Genomic DNA, 17,795 nt, shown 5'->3' with positions numbered 1-17,795 from the left:
TGGAGAGTGCAGATGATGCGATTGCAGATGGTGCGGATTCTATTTCCTGTGTCTCGCCCAGTCGCCAGTGAGACTGTGGTGCAGGAAGACCCCCTTGTGGGGTACTGGCAGATGTTTGCTTCTCGACCAGCCGCCAGCGAGAATATAGTGGTATGAACCCGCTAGCCATGGCTCCGGGGGTGTTCCTTTTTGGCCTCAACATCTCTTGTGTTCACCTGCTGGGAGCTGAGACTCTGCATTACACTGTGGTATATTTGAGAGGTTGCTGTTTTTGCTTTATGGCTTTTAATTAAATATTATTCTTTTATTTGTGCTCTGGGGGAATTTTATCAGGAGAGGTATAATTTTATAAATCAAAGAAGTAGACTATTAAATAGACAATTGGCCCTTAAAGTTGATGGTTTTCCATTGTCACCTGTGGGATTACAGGCCTGGGGAGCTGCCAGAAGGGTCTCCAAAGATGACTGGCTGGAGTGGCTGAGACGGCTGAGCTTGGAGCTGTTGAAGGACTCCTCGTCCCCCTCCCTGCGCTCGTGCTGGGCCCTGGCTCAGGCCTACAACCCGATGGCCAGGTATGTGTCAGGACTCCTCCTTCCCAGCTTCAGGCTGGCCTCAAGAGGCTCAGCACGTAGGAAACGATATATTAATATAAGAATTAGTAATGGAATAGGCAATAGTGACAGGGCTAGTACTTTTAATTTTGCTAACTTCTGGGGGGGAAAGGTAAAGAAAAAGGCAAATTGAAAAAAGTCCTATTGCAGGAAAAGCATCCAACTTAACCTTGTGAGTAGACCTTTCCTTAATAGATTTAGGTCCAAAATTTTAATTACAAAGTCATTTACAACTCTGAAAAACAGCTATGTGATAGTTTACTATAACCTGTTTCCAATAATAATATATTCCAGTTATTTATTGCTGCATTACAAATACCCCAAAACTTAGTGGTCCAAAACAACAACAGTCATTTATTTTGCTCATGAATCTATCTGAACAGGACTTGTGGGGACAGCTTGTCTCTGCTGCACACAGTCAGTGGGGGTGTTTGTCTGGGGGCTGGAATGTTTACTTTCAAGATGGCTTATTCATATGTCTGGCAAATTGGGGCTGACTGTCAACTGGAAATTCGGGCCTGGCTGGGCCTTGGTTCCTCTGTGCACGAACTGCGTGATGGATTGCTCCAGCTTCCTCACAGAATACGGGCTGAGTTCAGGAGTGAGTGTTCCCACGGAAGTGCATGCTATTTGTATGACCTAGCCTTGGAAGTCACATAGTGTCACTTCTGCCATACTCTGTTGTTCAGGGGAGTCACAAAGTCCCACTAGGGTTCAAGGGGAGGAGACACGGTTGCTACCTCTTCATAGGAGAGTAGCATGATTCTAGAAGAGCATATGGAACAGGAGATAGTGTTGCAGTCATCTTTGGAAAATAGAATTTGCCATAAAAAATACTGTTTTAAATAGTAAATCTTAAACAGCCATTAAAAATTTGGTTTATGGGGCCGGCCTGGTGGCTCAGGCGGTTAGAGCTCCATGCTCCTAACTCCGAAGGCTGCCGGTTCGATTCCCACATGGGCCAGTGGGCTCTCAACCACAAGGTTGTCAGTTCAATTCCTCGAGTCCCACAAGGGATGGTGGGCAGTGCCCCCTGCAACTAAAATTGAACACGGCACCTTGAGCTGAGCTGCCGCTGAGCTCCTGCATGGCTCAGTTGGTTGGAGTGCGTCCTCTCAACCACAAGGTTGTCGGTTCAACTCCCACAAGGTATGGTGGGCTGCGCCCCCTGCAACTAGTAACGGCAACTGGACCTGGAGCTGAGCTGCGCCCTCCACAACTAAGATTGAAAGGACAACAACTTGACTTGGAAAAAAATCCTGGAAGTACACACTGTTCCCCAATAAAGTCCTGTTCCCCTTCCCCAATAAAAAAATCTAAAAAAAAAAAAAAATTTGGTTTATGAAAAGTTTTAATGCATGCAAAAATCTTTATAGTATAATGTGAATGAAATGGAATATAAAATGGTATAAATGTGATTTTAACTATTACAAATATATGTATGTAGGGAAAAGTTTAGAAAGTAATACAACGATTATCTCTAAGTGGGTGGTTTAAGCAGTGATTTTTTTCCCCCTATTTTCCAAATTTTTCTACAATGGGCAATTATGATTTACAATGAGGCATAAAACGGTGATTTAGTTAACAGATAGCCTTTCTCGTTAGGAAGAAGCCAAAGGAAAGGCATTTTATTTCGCTTTTATCAGCACAGCTGGTTTGCTGTTTGGAGTTAGCAGGTGTGGTGATTTAGCAGTGTATTTAGTGATTGTCCCTGAGACTGTTGCTTTGATGCCATGATTTGGTTTATCTTTTTTTTTTCCCCCAGTCAGAACAAAGCATTTATTATGGATCCAGTTTGCGCCTATAAATTTCTTGATTTATTATTGTGAAAGGATTCTGGCAAGCATCATCCTTAGTTGTTTCCGAGGCTACTGCGCTATCTTGACTGGAACCTCCCTCATCTCATTTCTTTCAAGTATTTTTATAATGCTTTAAAATAGTTCCTAGGACGTCCGTGTTTCCGTAGTACAGATTTTGTATGCTTAGCTGTCTTAGTGTACCTCTCTTCTGTTCCAAGTCACTTTTGAACACAATGTCATCCAAAAGAGTCTTGTGATAAATATACACATATGTGTTTATCCCCTTCGTGCCAGATATTTTCATTTCGGATCCAATGTGGCCTCGGACCTAGACCAGAAAGCTTATTTTTTAATTTACACTTCTTTCAGTCTTTATATTATATTATCCTTTGAATTTTGAATATTGTTTTTTTCATCAGATTCCAAAATTGTATACATTGATCTGACTTAACCTATATAACTTGTAACAAAAAGTAGATGCAGAGGCATCAAATGCTAAATCCATACATTATAGGCATGTTCTGTGGTTTCCAACTCTCCTCTCTCCATAGTCACCAAAAAAGAGAGGGTGGGGATTAAAGTTCTAATGTCAGGGGTAGCAAATAGGTCCACCCACGTGACGTTGTAGGGATTTAAAATACTTGTAGTAATGTTAGAAATGGCACCTCTGGTTCCAGGTCTTTGGAAGGTCCAAGCTGTTAGAGACTGGCTTAGAGAATCTTTTAAGATGTATAGGTAGACTTGGATGTTTCTGGCTTCTTAAGTTCTGTTGTCATTCTGTTTATGACCATCCAACTAAGGGTCTGGTTATATTTTGAATAGTAGTAACAGAGGCTGTCTTTGCCACTTCCGATTTTAGGAATTTGGACATTGCCTGAGAAATATCCCAAGAATTATTTGAAGATTATTGTTTTACAAATCTGTTAATGCCAACTTCTGTGTTAGAAGTCCCCTTTTTGTTCATCCCCTCCAGTGACAAGCAATGATGCAAAAAAACTGCCAAGTAATATGCCTGTGGAGACAAGTTACTTTTCTCTGCTCGTCTTTCTCCTCTTGCCCCCACACACAGTTCCTATATGTCATGATGTTTGTACCTGAGCTGTAAAATACAGTAGTCACTAACCACATGTGGTTATTTTAATTAAAATTAAACAAAACTCAAAATTCAGATCCGCAGCCACACTTGCCACAGCTCAAGTCCTCAATGATCAATGGCTATCTCATTGAACAGGGAAGATATAGACTATTTCCAGCAAGTTCTATTGGACAGCACTGGTCTGTATAACCAGTATAAGTGATACCAGGGTAGACAGATACTGTGCTTCCCCGAAAATAAGACCTAGCTGGACCGTCAGCTATAATGCGTCTTTTGGAGCAAAAATTAATATAAGACCTGGTCTTATTTTACTCTAAGACTGCGTTTTACATAATATAGTATAATATAAGACCGGGTCTTGTATTGATTTTTGCTCCAAAAGACGCATTAGAGCTGACGGTCCGGCTAGGTCGTCTTTTCGGGGAAGCACGGTAGGTGTGGCTTGGCACCAGGCAGCGGCATTTCCGATATCTTTCTCCACCCCTCTCTGCCTTCAGGGATCTCTTCAATGCCGCCTTTGTGTCCTGCTGGTCTGAACTGAATGAAGACCAACAGGATGAACTTATCAGAAGCATCGAGTTGGCCCTCACCTCACAGGACATCGCTGAAGTCACACAAACCCTCTTGAACTTGGCTGAATTCATGGAGCACAGTGACAAGGTGAGACTTTTCCCCATTGTCCAGATGGAGCCTGACAGAACCAGCTGGTGGGAGGGGAGAAGCACTCACGTGGCGCACTCTTGTTTGTGCCCCGTCTGCCATTTTCCTGTGGGCTTCTGCTCTCCTCCAGGGCCCCCTGCCATTGAGAGACGACAATGGCATTGTTTTACTGGGTGAGAGGGCTGCCAAGTGCCGAGCATATGCCAAAGCGCTACACTACAAAGAACTGGAGTTCCAGAAAGGTCCCACCCCCGCCATCCTAGAGTCTCTCATCAGGTAGGCTGAAAACCCTTTTTAATTGCTGCCTTCCTCTCAAATGACCTCTCTCCTCCCACTGTCTGTTGCCAGTTCACTGGAGTCACTTGGAGACTTTTGCTCTGTAATCTGCCATCGGGTCTGGCCAACACGTTTAAATGAGATGTAGTTGCAGATGGCTCTCCCCCATATTCCAGCCATAATTGTCATTTGACCCTTAGCACCTGGGCTTCTGCTGTTCTCCAACATGTGCTTGCTTGTCCCAGTGAAATCAGTCTAGAAGCAATTCTGTTTCCATAGCAGCCTCGGAAAAATCAATTTTATGTCTGTCTGGGTTAGATAGCGCTCTCTGGGGCAGGAAGAGGAAGTACTGGTTCCTGTGCTTCAGAGACCCCCAAAGGTGGGGGGGGGTTTATTGACTAAATATGGTGGTCCCGGAGTCTTCCTCCTCTGGAGTTCTATGAATATAAAAGGCAGAGCGAAGTCTGAGATTCAGTGGTTTTTTTCCCCCGATTCGGTTATGTTCTCTCCTCTCATAAGCTGGTTTTGAGTCTTCTGGGTATGGGAAAAATAGGTTGTTTAATAAAGTTTTCTGCTGTTACGAAATTACAAGCAGCCTGAAGTGTTAGCTCCAGCTCCTAGAGAACCGTTTACTTCCCCTAATGATTATCAGAGAATATTAACTTTGGGATCTAATTATCTTCGTGGAAATGCTCACATGGTTGATTATTTCACTGCAGATAGTTGAGGGGAAATCACCCAGCTAGTAAGTAGTACCTCTGCTGTGGCTGACGTTTCCTTCGTTTGGGAGCATGATGAAACAGCCAAATTCTTTGCTAGTTGTGCTTTTGAGTAGATGCTAAAAAGTGTTCCTTTAGACACTTTAAAAAGTGACCAAAAAGATAGCAATAGACTCATGTTTTTGCCCAAATGAATTGGATTTGAGAGAATGTTGATTTCCAAAATACCACAGGGGAACGGTCATAAACATGGCATCTTACGGGGTAGGCTTCAGTTTCGCAATCGGCACAGCAAATGTGAACGCCTGCGTCTCTTCCTCCTATCTCTGGCATGGCTAACGCAGTCTCACTTGATAACTAACTAGTAGGAAACCTGGTAACTTGAGTAGGAAATGTGATAACTTGAGCATCAAATAACTAGTTTTCCACATTTTTCTGTTTGAGGCCTCTCTGAAACCTCCCTCGTCCTACTCCAGATTTCTCCCCATATCTGAGATAATCATAGAAGTGTTAATGTTTATGCAGCTTTGTAATAGAAAGATACAGTCAGAGGCCTGGAAAAGTTTCAAGGTCATTTAACTTGTTAAGCCAATATAAGTGAAAATAAGTCCTCAAAATTCTTCGCAGATTAATGTGGGCTTTAAGAAAACAAACAAGGGAACACCTCTGTTCCCAGGTAAAGCCAGTACGTACTTGAAGCTCTGGTTTGTTCCTCGTCTGATTCAGCTGAGCTTACAGTTTTGCCTCCCTTCAGTTGGTCTATAGACCAGAAGGTCCACCCCTTTTTGAATCCATTTGGTGCTTTTGCTACTGGTTTTGTAAAGCTGCTTTTCCTAAGCACCATTTCAATGTTCTCCCACCATTTTCACTGAAGAAAGTTTTAAGAAACAGCCTCAGGCCAAGCTGCTGTTGAGGAAGTTGCTCTCTGCACTTCCGCAGCCCTCTCGTGAGACTCGGGGAAACTCCTCCCCGCCGTCAGACCAGTGCTGGTTGTACGTCCCTAAGCCACACTTTGGTCCAGTCTGGGGGACATTGCTCTGCAGCAATAGATTGAATTCCCTTCCTCACAGTGGCTACTGGAGAGTTCGCAGCCTAATTCCTGGCCCACCTCTGAGAAATTACAGATATCTTACCTATTTTGTCTACTGCCCTCCCCTCCTCCAGCTTTATTTTGTTTTCCTACTTTAATTTTCTCCTCACCATTTGTTCACTTTTTAAAAGCTCATTTAAGTACATATACTTGAATAAAGTGCCTTAAATTCTTTTAGAAACAATCAGATTAACTGTACACAAAAGCATCTTTGCACAGCGGGTTCTTAGTTTTTGTTTTTGTGTTAAAAAGCTGTGTTGTGCTAGCAACATTGTTCTCTTGCTGCTGGATTAATCTGTCTTCCTACCTAATGACATTTTTCCCTGTCTGCTCCCGGACAAATTAAATCCACATGTGATCCCCAAACCAGGGCTGACGTTGAGACAGTCTAAAGTATACCCATGTCCTCAAAGCTCCTATAGATCAGTAAGTATAACTGCTCCTTAGGGGGACAGAGGATTCAATGGATATTCAGTCATCTGGAGACAGACAAACGTGCGCACACACACGTGGCTTTTGCTTGGTTAGCCCATAGCCCTAGGGTAAGGTCTGGTGGCCTGCTGACTCCGTCCCTTTAGGCTGCTGTAACAAATTACCAGCGACTGGGCAGCTTCAACAACAAACATTTCTTTCTCACAGTTCTGGAAGCTGGGAAGTCCAAGATCAGGGTGCCAGGTTGGTTAGGTTCTGCTGAGACCCCCTTCTGGGTTGCAGATTGCCAACTGCTCTCTGCTGGTTCACATGGTGGAAAGTAGAGAACAAGCCCTTCGGGGTCCCTTTTATTAGGGCACTAATCCCATTCATGAGGGCTCCACCCTCGTGGCCTAAACACCTCCCAAAGGCCCCACCTCCTAACCCCATTGCATTGCGGGTTAGGCTCCAGCATGTTTGGGGGTGAAGGGGAGGCACACACAGTCAGTCCCTAGCACCTTCTTTTCTTTCTCCACCCTAAGGAGAAGAGAGGATCAGATCAAAACTGGATGCTTTCACTGCCCAGCCCCTGACATGGAATCCCATTTGAAAAAAATTTTCTGATTGACACATCTGCAGAATTAAAAATAGAGACAGGAGTCAGTGTTACTAGGTGGACATGCAGCTCTAACAGCTGCCGGTCGGGGCTGTTCGTACCTTCTTGTCTCACATCGTGGAGGATGTGCTCAGAACAAAATGGTTTTTTTCCCTTGGGAGTAACACTGAGCTCCCGTTTTGGTTCCTGGGACTTCTGCCCTCTCTCAGGTCAGAGACCATGCTGTGCTCACCTGTGAGTACTTGTTCTCCGTCACCCTGCACCAGCGAGGTGCTTTAAACGTGGTTCTGGTCAGAGTGTGCAGCCCGCAGGTTAAGTGGCTGGGGTGCTCTGTGCACTCGGGAACAACTGCTCTTCCTCTTCCCTCTGCCTCGCTCTCGGAAGCCTTCCCGGAAGGGCAAAGGAAACCACGGACCCTGGCACAGGGCCTCAGTGTTTTGGTTTTGGTTGGGTTTTTTTATAACTATTTTTTCTTTTAACAGTAAGCTTGTCTCAAAAAGTTTATACTTCAAGTTACTCGACTGTGTAGATACAAGAATATGAGTACGTTTCAGCAACCCCAGGTTTTGATGAGCACAGTACAGACGCTTCCCCCCCAACGTTATTGAGAAATAATTGACAAATGTAATTCTATGTATTTAACGTGTACAACGTAAGGATGTGATATACATTATGGGGTGATTACCAAAATCAAGATAATTAACACGTCTGCCCCCTCAAATAGCTAAGTCTTTGTGTGTGTGTGTGTGTGTGTGTGTGTGTGTGTGTATGTGTGTGTGGTAAAAATGCTTAAAATCTACTCTCAGCAAAGTTTCAAATATATAATATTTTTTAGCTATAGACACCGTGCTGTGTATTGTAATCTCAGAACTTATTCGTCTAATAACTGAAAGTTTGTACCCTTTGACCTTCATCTCCCCATTTTCCCCTCCCCCATGTCCTGCCTGGCAACCACCATTCTGTTCTGTGTCTGTGAAATCAGCTTTTTTTTCAGATTCCACATAAGTGATACCATACAATATTTATCTTGCTCTGTCTTATTTTACTTAGCGTAATGCTCTCCAGATGCATCCATGTTGTCACAGATGACAGAATTTCCTTCTTTTTATGGCTGAATAACATTGCTCTGTGTGTGTGTGTGTGTGTGTGTGTCCTTTATTCATCTTTTGAAGGATGTATCTTGGCTATGTAAATGATATCTGTGAACATGGGAGTGTAAATATCCCTTCAAGTAATTGCGTTTCCTTCGGGTGTATATCTACAAGTGGAATTGCTGGCTCATACAGTAGTTTGAGTTTTAATTTCTTGAGGAACCTCCATCCTGGTTTCCATGGCGGCTGTACCAGGTCACATTCCCACCAGCAGTGCACAGGGGCTCCCTTTGCTCCACAGCCCTGTCAACACTGATCTCTTGCCTTTTTGATAATAGCCATCGTACCAGGTGTGAGGTAGTAGGTGTTATCATTGGGGTTTTGAGTTGCATTTCTCTGATGATGAATGACGTTGGACACCCTTTCATGTGCTTATTGGCCATTTGGATGTCTACTTTGGAAAAAGCTGTATTCAAGTCCTTTGCCCTATTTTTAATTGGATTATTTGCTGTTTTGCTATAGAGTTGTATGAGTTCTTTATGTACTTTGGATAGTAACCGCTTACTAGGGGTTAAGGTTTGCAAATATTTTCTCCCACTCTGTAGGTTGCCTTTTCAATTTATTGTTTCCTTTGCTGTGCAGAAGCTTTCTAGTTTGAGGAGTCCCGCTTGTTTATTTTAACTTTTATTGCCTCAAGCCTCGGTTTTTTTCTGTTGTGGGCATATGGGAAATGAGAAAGAGAATTTTTAGGTACTTCTGCCATAGGTATCTTATGTTCTTCCTTCTCTTCATCTCCTTCTAGCTCCCTGATCTTTTCATCCTCTTTCCTAGAAGCATTGTGCTGGCTTCTGAGCATGTCACATTCCCCTGTGTGCCTTAGGAAGTCTCTGTTAGAATACCTGCCCCATGGGAAGCCCTACTCCAGTGTATTTCTTCTCACTTTATTTCTTTGAAAATCCCCATGATTCTTGTTTTTAAGGTTAATAGGTTCCCAACAATCACAGGACTGTCGATGCAGTGAAAATACTGGGTAAGAATCCCGGCTTACCTCACATTGACTGCTCAGGGGGGATGGTTCTTACTGGCCAGGACAAACGACTTCCTAAAGATCAGAATTATCTGACATCTGTTATGGCAAAGGCTAGTTCGCCTAAGTAGAAGGTAAGAGTGTTGGTTTGCGAAGTATTTTGAAGCCAAGTGATGACATTGGCCTCTGGGGGGCTTAGGTAGGTAGACCGGATCTGACCTCTACCAGGCGCTGCTGCCCTCCGTAAAAGTCCCTTCCCTTTTCATTTTGGGCTTCCTGCTCCTCCCTTGGTTTCCCTGAAGACTGCAACAAACTCAGTCCCTTTCTCACTGTTCACCCTCTGAGTTTTCACTTAAACTTTTTACCTTGCTCTAAGTGGTAATGGTGATCATTTAAAACTGAACACATTTTAAAAGTTTATTGTAAAAGAAAAAGAAATTTTGAATGTTTAAAACAGACTATCATATTTTATTTTTACAAAGCAAAATGCTTATATACAGCATGAGTTATTAAGCATAGTGCCATCTGCCTTCATTTGTTTCAGCCCCTTTTCATAGACAAGGTAGAAGAGGAAGCTCTTTTCTGAAAAAGGAAATGTAGATATATCTGTGACTGTGAGTAGTTGAGGGCAGTTTTGTGCTGGCATCCCCAAGGGCACCTTCCGTCACCTCCCGTAGGAGCTCCCTGGCCATTGCTGGACCCACTTCCTGCTCTCAGTGCTGTGCCCTGATGGAGGCCAAGCAGGGGAGGTGCTCAGGGAGGCCAGGGGCAAGGCCCAGTGCCGTCCAGTCAAGTCCAGCCTGGGTCAGCTAACCTCCAGCAGAATAACTTTTGTCTTTAGAAAGAAAATGTGCCAGCGAAAGGTAGTTTCATTGGATTCCAAAGTAGAAGCTCCTCTCTCCCACCACCCTCTTCCATTCCTTTCTCTAACACCCAGGGCCTCTCCTTGAGAATCAAAATAATATGGTTCCTTTCAGCAAAAGGACTTAACGTCTGCCCTCACATAAGCTTAGGCCATACGGAAAATGGGGAACGTGATCTCACAGTTATTTTTCTTTCATAGAAAAATCATGTGGAAAAACTTGCTATGTCAGGGACCACAGCAGATAAAGCCCACTCTGGCCAGCCCCCTGAGGAGTACGTGTCAGGACCCATTGTGTTTAAATACTTCATCCTGTTTAGTGTGACATCCTTGGTACATGCAATTGTATTGTGCTCCTCAGAGACTGGCTCTCGTATTGGAGATTTTAGGCCATTTTCCGTCCATAGCCTTGCCGCCCTCTCTTCCTCTCCTCCGTCCTTGCCCAGCCTCCATTTGTCTCCATTTCTCCCGCCCTGCTCACAGCAGGCCTCCTTTTAGGGCTGGAAGTCTTCCGGGCGGATTTTCATCTCCACTCGTTTGAGGGAGTAGGTGGAGCCGTGCCAGCCATACCAGGTGATGCCGTCCAGGTGCCTGTTGTGCTCTCCGAGGCGGTAGAAGACCCCGTTGAGGTTGGAGTCTGTGCAGCAGTTGTACCAGTACCCACCTGGCACGAGAAAATAGCTGGTGAGCCGGCTATGTCCTCCCCTGGGAAATGGCTGGCAGACGAGGCCACCAGGATTTGGGAACTTGTTTTTGGAACAGTAGCTAAGCAGTGAGAGCCCATAGAAACAGGAAATGCCAAAGCTGGAATACTGGCCGTGCGGTGATAGTCACACCCCCCCTCGGCTGGGCGATGGCCTTGTACCCGAGCCCCCCCCAGCCCCCCCAGGGCTCACCTTTGCGGAGCTGCGCGCACTTATCCAAGCAGTTGTCGTTGTCCTTGTCCCTGGTGCTGAAGGCCGTGTTGTTGTGGTAGATGAGTGCGTCGTTCCCCACGTCGCCGCTGTAGTTTCCCAGGAACAGGCGGTAGCTGTTCAGTTCGTTGCCCAAGACAAAGCGACTGTACTCAGCGTAGCGCGTGCTGCCCTCCCAGTCCTGTCCGGACGAGGCAGGGCCTTAGAAAAGCTGCCGCGGGGCGTCATTCCACCCCACCCTGCCTCTTCTCTCCCCAGCACCTCTCTCCATACACCTTTCCCTGCTAGAAATCTAGGAAGGCTTTATTACTTGTCTACTTCTAAACCTGGGCGTCAGAAAGCAAGGGTCCTGCTGAGTCGCCCTCCGGTCTTGATTACCCTCTCTTTCTGTATCTGTACACATGTGTTTTTGCAATGGCCCACTTAGAGGTATCGGAAGAGTAATGTAGCGATGCTTGAAGGCCTCTGACGAGGGTCACCGACCAGTAGCGGTGAGGTCTGCACACAGACGCCCTCGTGCCCCAGGTCGCTGACTTGGATTTCTTGGCTCTGGCCTGAGACCAGCCTCTCCCTGTGCACCTGCAGCCTCACTTTTCTGAAAAATAGGAAAGAACCTATTCTTCCTCACCCATCCTGCAACCTGAAGGGAAACCGTCATAATAAGTACAGAAGCCTAAGTGGATAAGAATAGGATTGGCACCCCGGACTTGTTTGCCGCTGTGCGTGCTGGCCTGGTCTGGTCCTGGCACCGCGCTTCTGCTCACCTCCAGCTCCACACGTAGCCGGCTTGGCCGTCGGGAGAGCCGGTGGATGTGTTCGTTCCCCAGCCAGAAGTCCCCGCGGATGCTGCCGAAGCCCTGCTTGTACTGCTTCCAGTCCCGGTGGAAGGAGACAAGGCCACTCTTCCGTCTCTGAATGATAGTCCAGCCACCGCCCGCCGTCTCCATGTCACAGAACACCTGGAGCGGAGAGGAGGCTCTGTCAGGGACCCACAGAGGCAGGACGTGGGGGTGGACCTCACGTCCCCCTCCCATCCCTGCAGAGCTAGTGGCCGTGGCATGATTCTGCCCCAGTGTGGGCAAGCTGGGCAGAGGGTGTTTGCTGAGGAAGAATGAGCAGAACTGAGGGGGGCGCCAAGGAAGTGCACGTGGACCTGGAAGGGAAAACTCTGGTACTTCTGATAGGCTCCCGCGTGGTCTCTCTTTTCTCCTCCCCCAGACAGTAACTGCCCTGGGATGCGGCAGGAGATTTCAGCTAGTTAGGTGGTGGTTCCAGAAGTATCTGATCTATGTTGGAAAATGGGTGTTTGGATGATAATGATTTGAAAAGGCAAAACAGATGCCCGGATTTTTTTTTCCTTGTAAATTGAGTGTTGGGACAGCTCCCTGGTATTTGGTGTGGTTGTTTCTCCGTCTTAAGTTTCCCTTTCTTTGTACTTTGACTAAGCCTGTTGTCCCCAGCCCTTTGAGGGTGTGGAGGACAGATGTAGAACATAGGCAGCGGGCGGTGATGACCTCACCTCCAGCTCAGGGCTGCCCAGGAAGTCATCAGGAGGAAGCTTGTACACCCCCGAGATGCGGTAGTTCTTCTGGTAGAGGGACGAGCAGTCATACATGGCATCTACAAAGGGGACAGACCACAGTGGTGAGCATCCAGGCCTGGGCTCCCAGGCAGGCAGGCCTTCCTGCTGCATCGAAATGGAAAGTTTAAAAACCGAGACTTCATTCACGAGCGTTCGTCACTAGGCAGCATCTGAATGTGGGAGAGGTGGGCCTTGGGGTACCAAAAGGGGGTGTATTTTGGCTTCACTGGTGATGGGGAAGCCCTTCACCCAGAGTGCATCAACGAACAGGACAGTCAAACAGGTGGTTTCAGGTTTTTTCTGAAATCAATTATCCTGCTATAGCTGTAGGCCATGAATTCTGGAAATATTATAGGGTGTGAGGGCCACATAACAGATGCACTAATAGATTCAACTTGTGAGTATCTCATAGGGTTGGTCTGGTTTTATTGTTGTTTCTTGATTGGTTTGGTTGGTTGGTTTTGTTGTTTTTCAGAGGTAATGGCTACTACCGTGTTTCCCCAAAAATAAGACCTAGCTGGACAATCAGCTCTAATGCATCTTTTGGAGCAAAAATTAATATAAGACCCAGTCTTATATAAGGCCTGGTATTATACTATACATATTATGTTATATACCCAGTATTATATATTATGTTGTATTGTATTATATTACATAATATATTAGACCCAGAATTATATTAGGCCCGGCCTTATATAAGGCCCAGTCTTAAAGTAAAATAAGACCAGGTCTTATATTAATTTTTGCTCCAAAAGATGCATTAGAGCTGATTGTCCGGCTCTTATTAGGTCTTATTTTCGGGGAAACACTGTAGGACCCTAATTAAGGGAGAAAGATTTATGACCTTCTCCTTTCCCCATTCATCTACCACTGCTAGCCAAACGAAAATGCACTCTGAGGAACCCTTGGAGGCCTTCCCCTGGCATGGTTATTAAAACAAGGAAATGAGAGCGTTGGGCAGGCTGGTTTTCACTCTGGGGTTGATTTAAATGTTTCCCCGGCTGCCCTGGGGCCTCCTGCTGTAACCAGACTTCTTCCCCTTGTTCTAAATAGCAAAGACATTGGGGAAAGGGACAGCTTTTCCTGATGGGAGTCAGAGCAGGAGCTCTAGCTGTCCAGAAACGCTTCCTGCCCTCTGTGCCGTGGGAGTCTTTTCTTGTGATCACCGCACTGGGTGTTAGAGAAGAGCACACAGATGGGCCGACGGTAACACTGCCACTGTGGGAATTGTCTGAGGCAGAGCACGTTGGGGAGGGGCAAGGCTTGTCTTTGCCCTCAGAGATCTCACTTCCTATTACTGATGAAAACATCCACTTACTGCTTTCTCCAAGGGGCTACCTGCTCACAGAGTATAAATGTGACCCAGCACCTGGTTCTCTAAGAAAAAGAAGGAATGATGTCCTGGGCAGGAAGAGTAAGAGGCCCGGCAGGAGAGCTGTGTTTGACTCTAAGAAACTCCCTGTGGGGAGGTGAGAAAACCCCACTTGGAGGAGCAGGAAGTGGCCTGGTCAGGTTCCTCTGTCTGGCCTGGTCTTCTGTGTGTCTGGTTTCGTCTCAGACCAAATCAGGATTCACTTGTCTGGAAAAGGGCCGGAGAATACCTTTCCAGTCCCAAACTGAGTGTCAGGAAGTACATGCTTAGAGAGTGAATTACATACCTTGGTTTAGATAGATTTATAATCTTACCTTTAAATGCAAGAAAACAGAATTTTTAAGCTTAATTTCATGTTAAAACTTTTTCTTTATTTGAACTGAGAGTGACCAGTGACTTGCTATGTTCTTTGCCATTGACTAGGTTCATAGTGGGACCAAAAAGTTTGTATATCAACAACAAATGACATATCTATAGGATACGCTCCTTACATATAATAATTGCCTGATAATTTCGGAAAACCAGATTTCTCTCTAAACAGTCAACTCACCTTGGCCCCTCTGAACCAAGCTAACCAGAAACTAAAAGTTCTTTTGCAAGAGAAAACATTAAATGTGTCTTCTTTGTGGCCTCCTCAACACCCACATTTCAGTATCACATTTTCTCATGGAGATGATGAGAGCTAAGTAGAAATATCAGACTTGAGCCTCGAGGAGCCTGTCCTTCCTAAGCACATAAGAAGTTCTTAGGCTCTGGGCAGTGTCTGTACACTTCATTCTGAGCTGCTAAGAGGAGTCAGGTTTGCACAGAGGACACAAAATTCCATTTATGCCCACGCCACGAAATGGTAGGCAGATGAGAGAACTGTTTTTGGCAACATTGCTTCCAGAGCAACAGATGTTACGGTTTTTGTGTTCACTCCTGCTCCCTTGGGACTGAGGGGACAGCTGGTCACCCCTGGGGGACCAATCAGGAAGACCTGAACCCCGTTTCTGAGATTTTGCTGTGTGACTTTGGGCAAACCACATAATCTCTCTGTGCTCCAAGGTGGCCATTCATACCCTCAGTGTGCTGAAACATCGTGTGAGTAAGAGAGACCTGTGAAGGTACTGGGTAAATTTACAGAACATTGGACATCAAAAGAATCACTCCGTAAGCCTTTACCAAAGAGAAAATAGAGCTGCTGGCACGTACCAAAAGAGTGTACCCCAAAAGAACGCCCAGTAATTGACCTGACAACATGTTAATCTAGAAGCAGTGCTACAGATGGGGACATTCAGCTGTTTGGGGGTCAGGTGGTGAGCAGCATGAGGACACGCGCTCCTTACCTGCCGAGGTCTGCGTGACAGTCTGCGCGGCCTGCAGCTGCATGATGTCAATCTGGTTGGTCATTTCCGAGTACTTGCTCTCAGCGTCCGTGAGCCGCGACTCCATGCGCTTCGTGCTGCTCTCCAGCTCCATCACCTGCATGACCACGCTGACCCAGTCCCTCTCCTGCTTCTTGCTCAGTTCGCTCAGCAAACTGCTGAGGTTGGCTACTTGGGCCTTGAGCTCCTTCACCTCCTCACAGCAGGTGGCCACTTTGAGCTGCGCAGGTGTCTTGCGCTTAGGGGGCTTCTGTGGCCACACTGGATGGCTGACAAAGGCCAAGAGGAAAATGCAGAGCCAGGTCATGGCTGAGAGAGTCTTTGCCAGCATCTCTCGTGGGCCTGCGTGAGGAAGGCTCTTCCTTTGGGGGAATGGGGATGTGCCCAGCCTCCCTGCGGTCTACAAAGCTGCAGCAATTGCAACTTCACACTTGCTCACTTGGTGGTTTTCTCTCCTTCCTTGCTCTTCCTTAGCTTTTCTCAGAACTTGAGTTTCTGAAAGTGCAGCTTAGTTGGGTATCTTATAGCTTTCCTTCCCCAAGCCTGAATGCCCTGCAAACTCAGCATCTTAAATATCGTTCGCTGCCTGCACCCACACCCCATGTGCATGGCGCTTTAGCCCCTCCCAGCTCATCTGGGAGGGTCAGGTGCCTGTTGGGTGAAGTCAGCCTAAACTTGGGCCAGAGAAAGGGGGGAGGGAGACGGGCGAGTCTTTCTTTCCCTGCCTGCACAGGCTCTGGGCTGAGGCAAGAAGACTGTGAATTTGTGTGTTTCCAGTTTCGCCTATTAGATTATGCCCCTGCCAGCCACTGGCTCAGCTCTATCAGCGAGCAGGGCAGGGTCATAAGAATTTCCAAATGCCATTTCCAAGGTTATATAACCGTGGGGTGAGCGGAAGGTAGGCAAAGAGAGTTGGGAATAAGACTCTCCACTCGCCCAGGGAGGCCTGTGAATGTAATCCATGCTGTTTATAGGAGGATCTAGTGTATTTTGGCATCCTGCTGACTGTGCTTTTAACGAGGCTCGTTATTCCTTTCTCTGATCAGCATTCACTGTTTTACAAAACCCTCATTCGACCTCAATCTAACACTATCTCACATTTGAACATTTCCAGCTTAGAAAAGCTCTAGAAATAGAAGGGTAGATAAAGTCATTTAGGAAGCAGAAAAAGACTTTGTAGTTTGTATCCACAGGATTTGCTCAGTTGGCTTTCTTTTGACATTCTCCTTCAACAATGAGTGGGCCCTTAGCGGCTTCTCACACTTGACATTTAGCAAAGAGGTATTAGAGGTGACATCAGGGATGAAAACTCAGGAGTAAGGGACATGGTTCTAGCTTGGTCACCCACATTTCCACTGGTCTTCAGGCAGAACAGAGAACAGACCCATCCTTGGCCCATGGTTCAAAACTTGGAAAATATATTAAATCAGAGAAAAGAACCCCCATCACTTAATAAATCCATATCTAGAGTCTCATTTCCTCTTCCTATGCAATATGGTTTGCAAATCTGAAATTATTCTCTATCTATACTCGCATATCATACATACCCCAGACAATAGGGACATTGTAGTTTTCCACGTACTGTATTTGAAGGACACTCCTCCTTTGGAAACAAATGGAAAAAACCTGGGATTTCAGCAAACCTTAAACCCTTAAAATCAGCTTTTCACTAAGAATGTATACAAAGGTCCCTCTGTCCTTAAACAGTAGGCCTGTCTTTGGAATGTACTCTGGTGCTTTCCGTGTTACGGAGCTACTGAGGCAGTTCTTGGCCTGTTGCTGTTCAGTGGGGGTCCTTCACACACAAGCCTGATGCCTGACCACTCTCCTTCCCTGCCACCGTCCCCCAGAGCCCTTCTCCAGTCAGGGCTTCTGGCTTCTCAGAAAGGCATTTCTGTCCAGGCAGCTGGAGTTACCATATGAATTTTTTTTCCTCTAAATCAAAAAGCAGCAGTGGATCAGGTAGATCGGGGTTTGTTTTCTCACCTCGTCTCCTTTGCCCACTAAGGGGGGAGGATGTTGCTGGCACCCTGTAGAAACTTGTCGTTCTGCTCAAAAGGTGCTGTTTACGGTTGGCACTGTCAGCCAGTCCTTGCTCTCTTTTGGCAAATACCCATCACAGCTGGGCACTGCAGTCTCAGCTCCATGGAGTGCATTTCATGAATGCGAACCTGGCCCCAACTGTCAGCATCCGACGGCGTCTAAACTCCATGAGATCATCTTCAAGATTATCTCCCAGCCGTCAAATGACCGTGGACTTAACCCATGTGCCACGCAAGTGCTGTGTGCCACGCAGTGGTTT

At 46.1% G+C, this 17,795-nt stretch overlaps 2 protein-coding genes across 2 annotated transcripts in view; one reads left to right on the top strand and one right to left on the bottom strand.

The window, feature by feature from the left end:
* MTOR (mechanistic target of rapamycin kinase) overlaps positions 1 to 17,795 on the top strand; it is a 115,811-nt gene that overhangs the window by 41,874 nt on the left and 56,142 nt on the right. Inside the window, exons 26-28 of the mRNA XM_033113471.1 lie at positions 430 to 572; positions 4,004 to 4,166; positions 4,297 to 4,442. Of these exons, the coding sequence (XP_032969362.1) occupies positions 430 to 572; positions 4,004 to 4,166; positions 4,297 to 4,442 (452 nt within the window). The remainder of the gene's footprint in view (positions 1 to 429; positions 573 to 4,003; positions 4,167 to 4,296; positions 4,443 to 17,795) is intronic.
* On the bottom strand, positions 9,842 to 16,195 carry ANGPTL7 (angiopoietin like 7). The gene is made up of 5 exons (XM_033113472.1): positions 15,455 to 16,195; positions 12,692 to 12,792; positions 11,937 to 12,131; positions 11,155 to 11,353; positions 9,842 to 10,922 (listed from the first exon to the last, which is right to left on the bottom strand). The coding sequence occupies exons 1-5, from the start codon at positions 15,822 to 15,824 to the stop codon at positions 10,753 to 10,755; spliced, it is 1,035 nt and encodes a 344-aa protein (XP_032969363.1). The 5' UTR covers positions 15,825 to 16,195; the 3' UTR covers positions 9,842 to 10,752.

Source organism: Rhinolophus ferrumequinum, chromosome 9 (genome assembly GCF_004115265.2).
Source record: "Rhinolophus ferrumequinum isolate MPI-CBG mRhiFer1 chromosome 9, mRhiFer1_v1.p, whole genome shotgun sequence".
In the NCBI taxonomy this organism is placed as follows: domain Eukaryota; kingdom Metazoa; phylum Chordata; class Mammalia; order Chiroptera; family Rhinolophidae; genus Rhinolophus; species Rhinolophus ferrumequinum.
The sequence above is the reverse complement of the archived record's forward strand: the minus strand, read 5'-3'. Positions and strand labels throughout refer to the sequence as shown.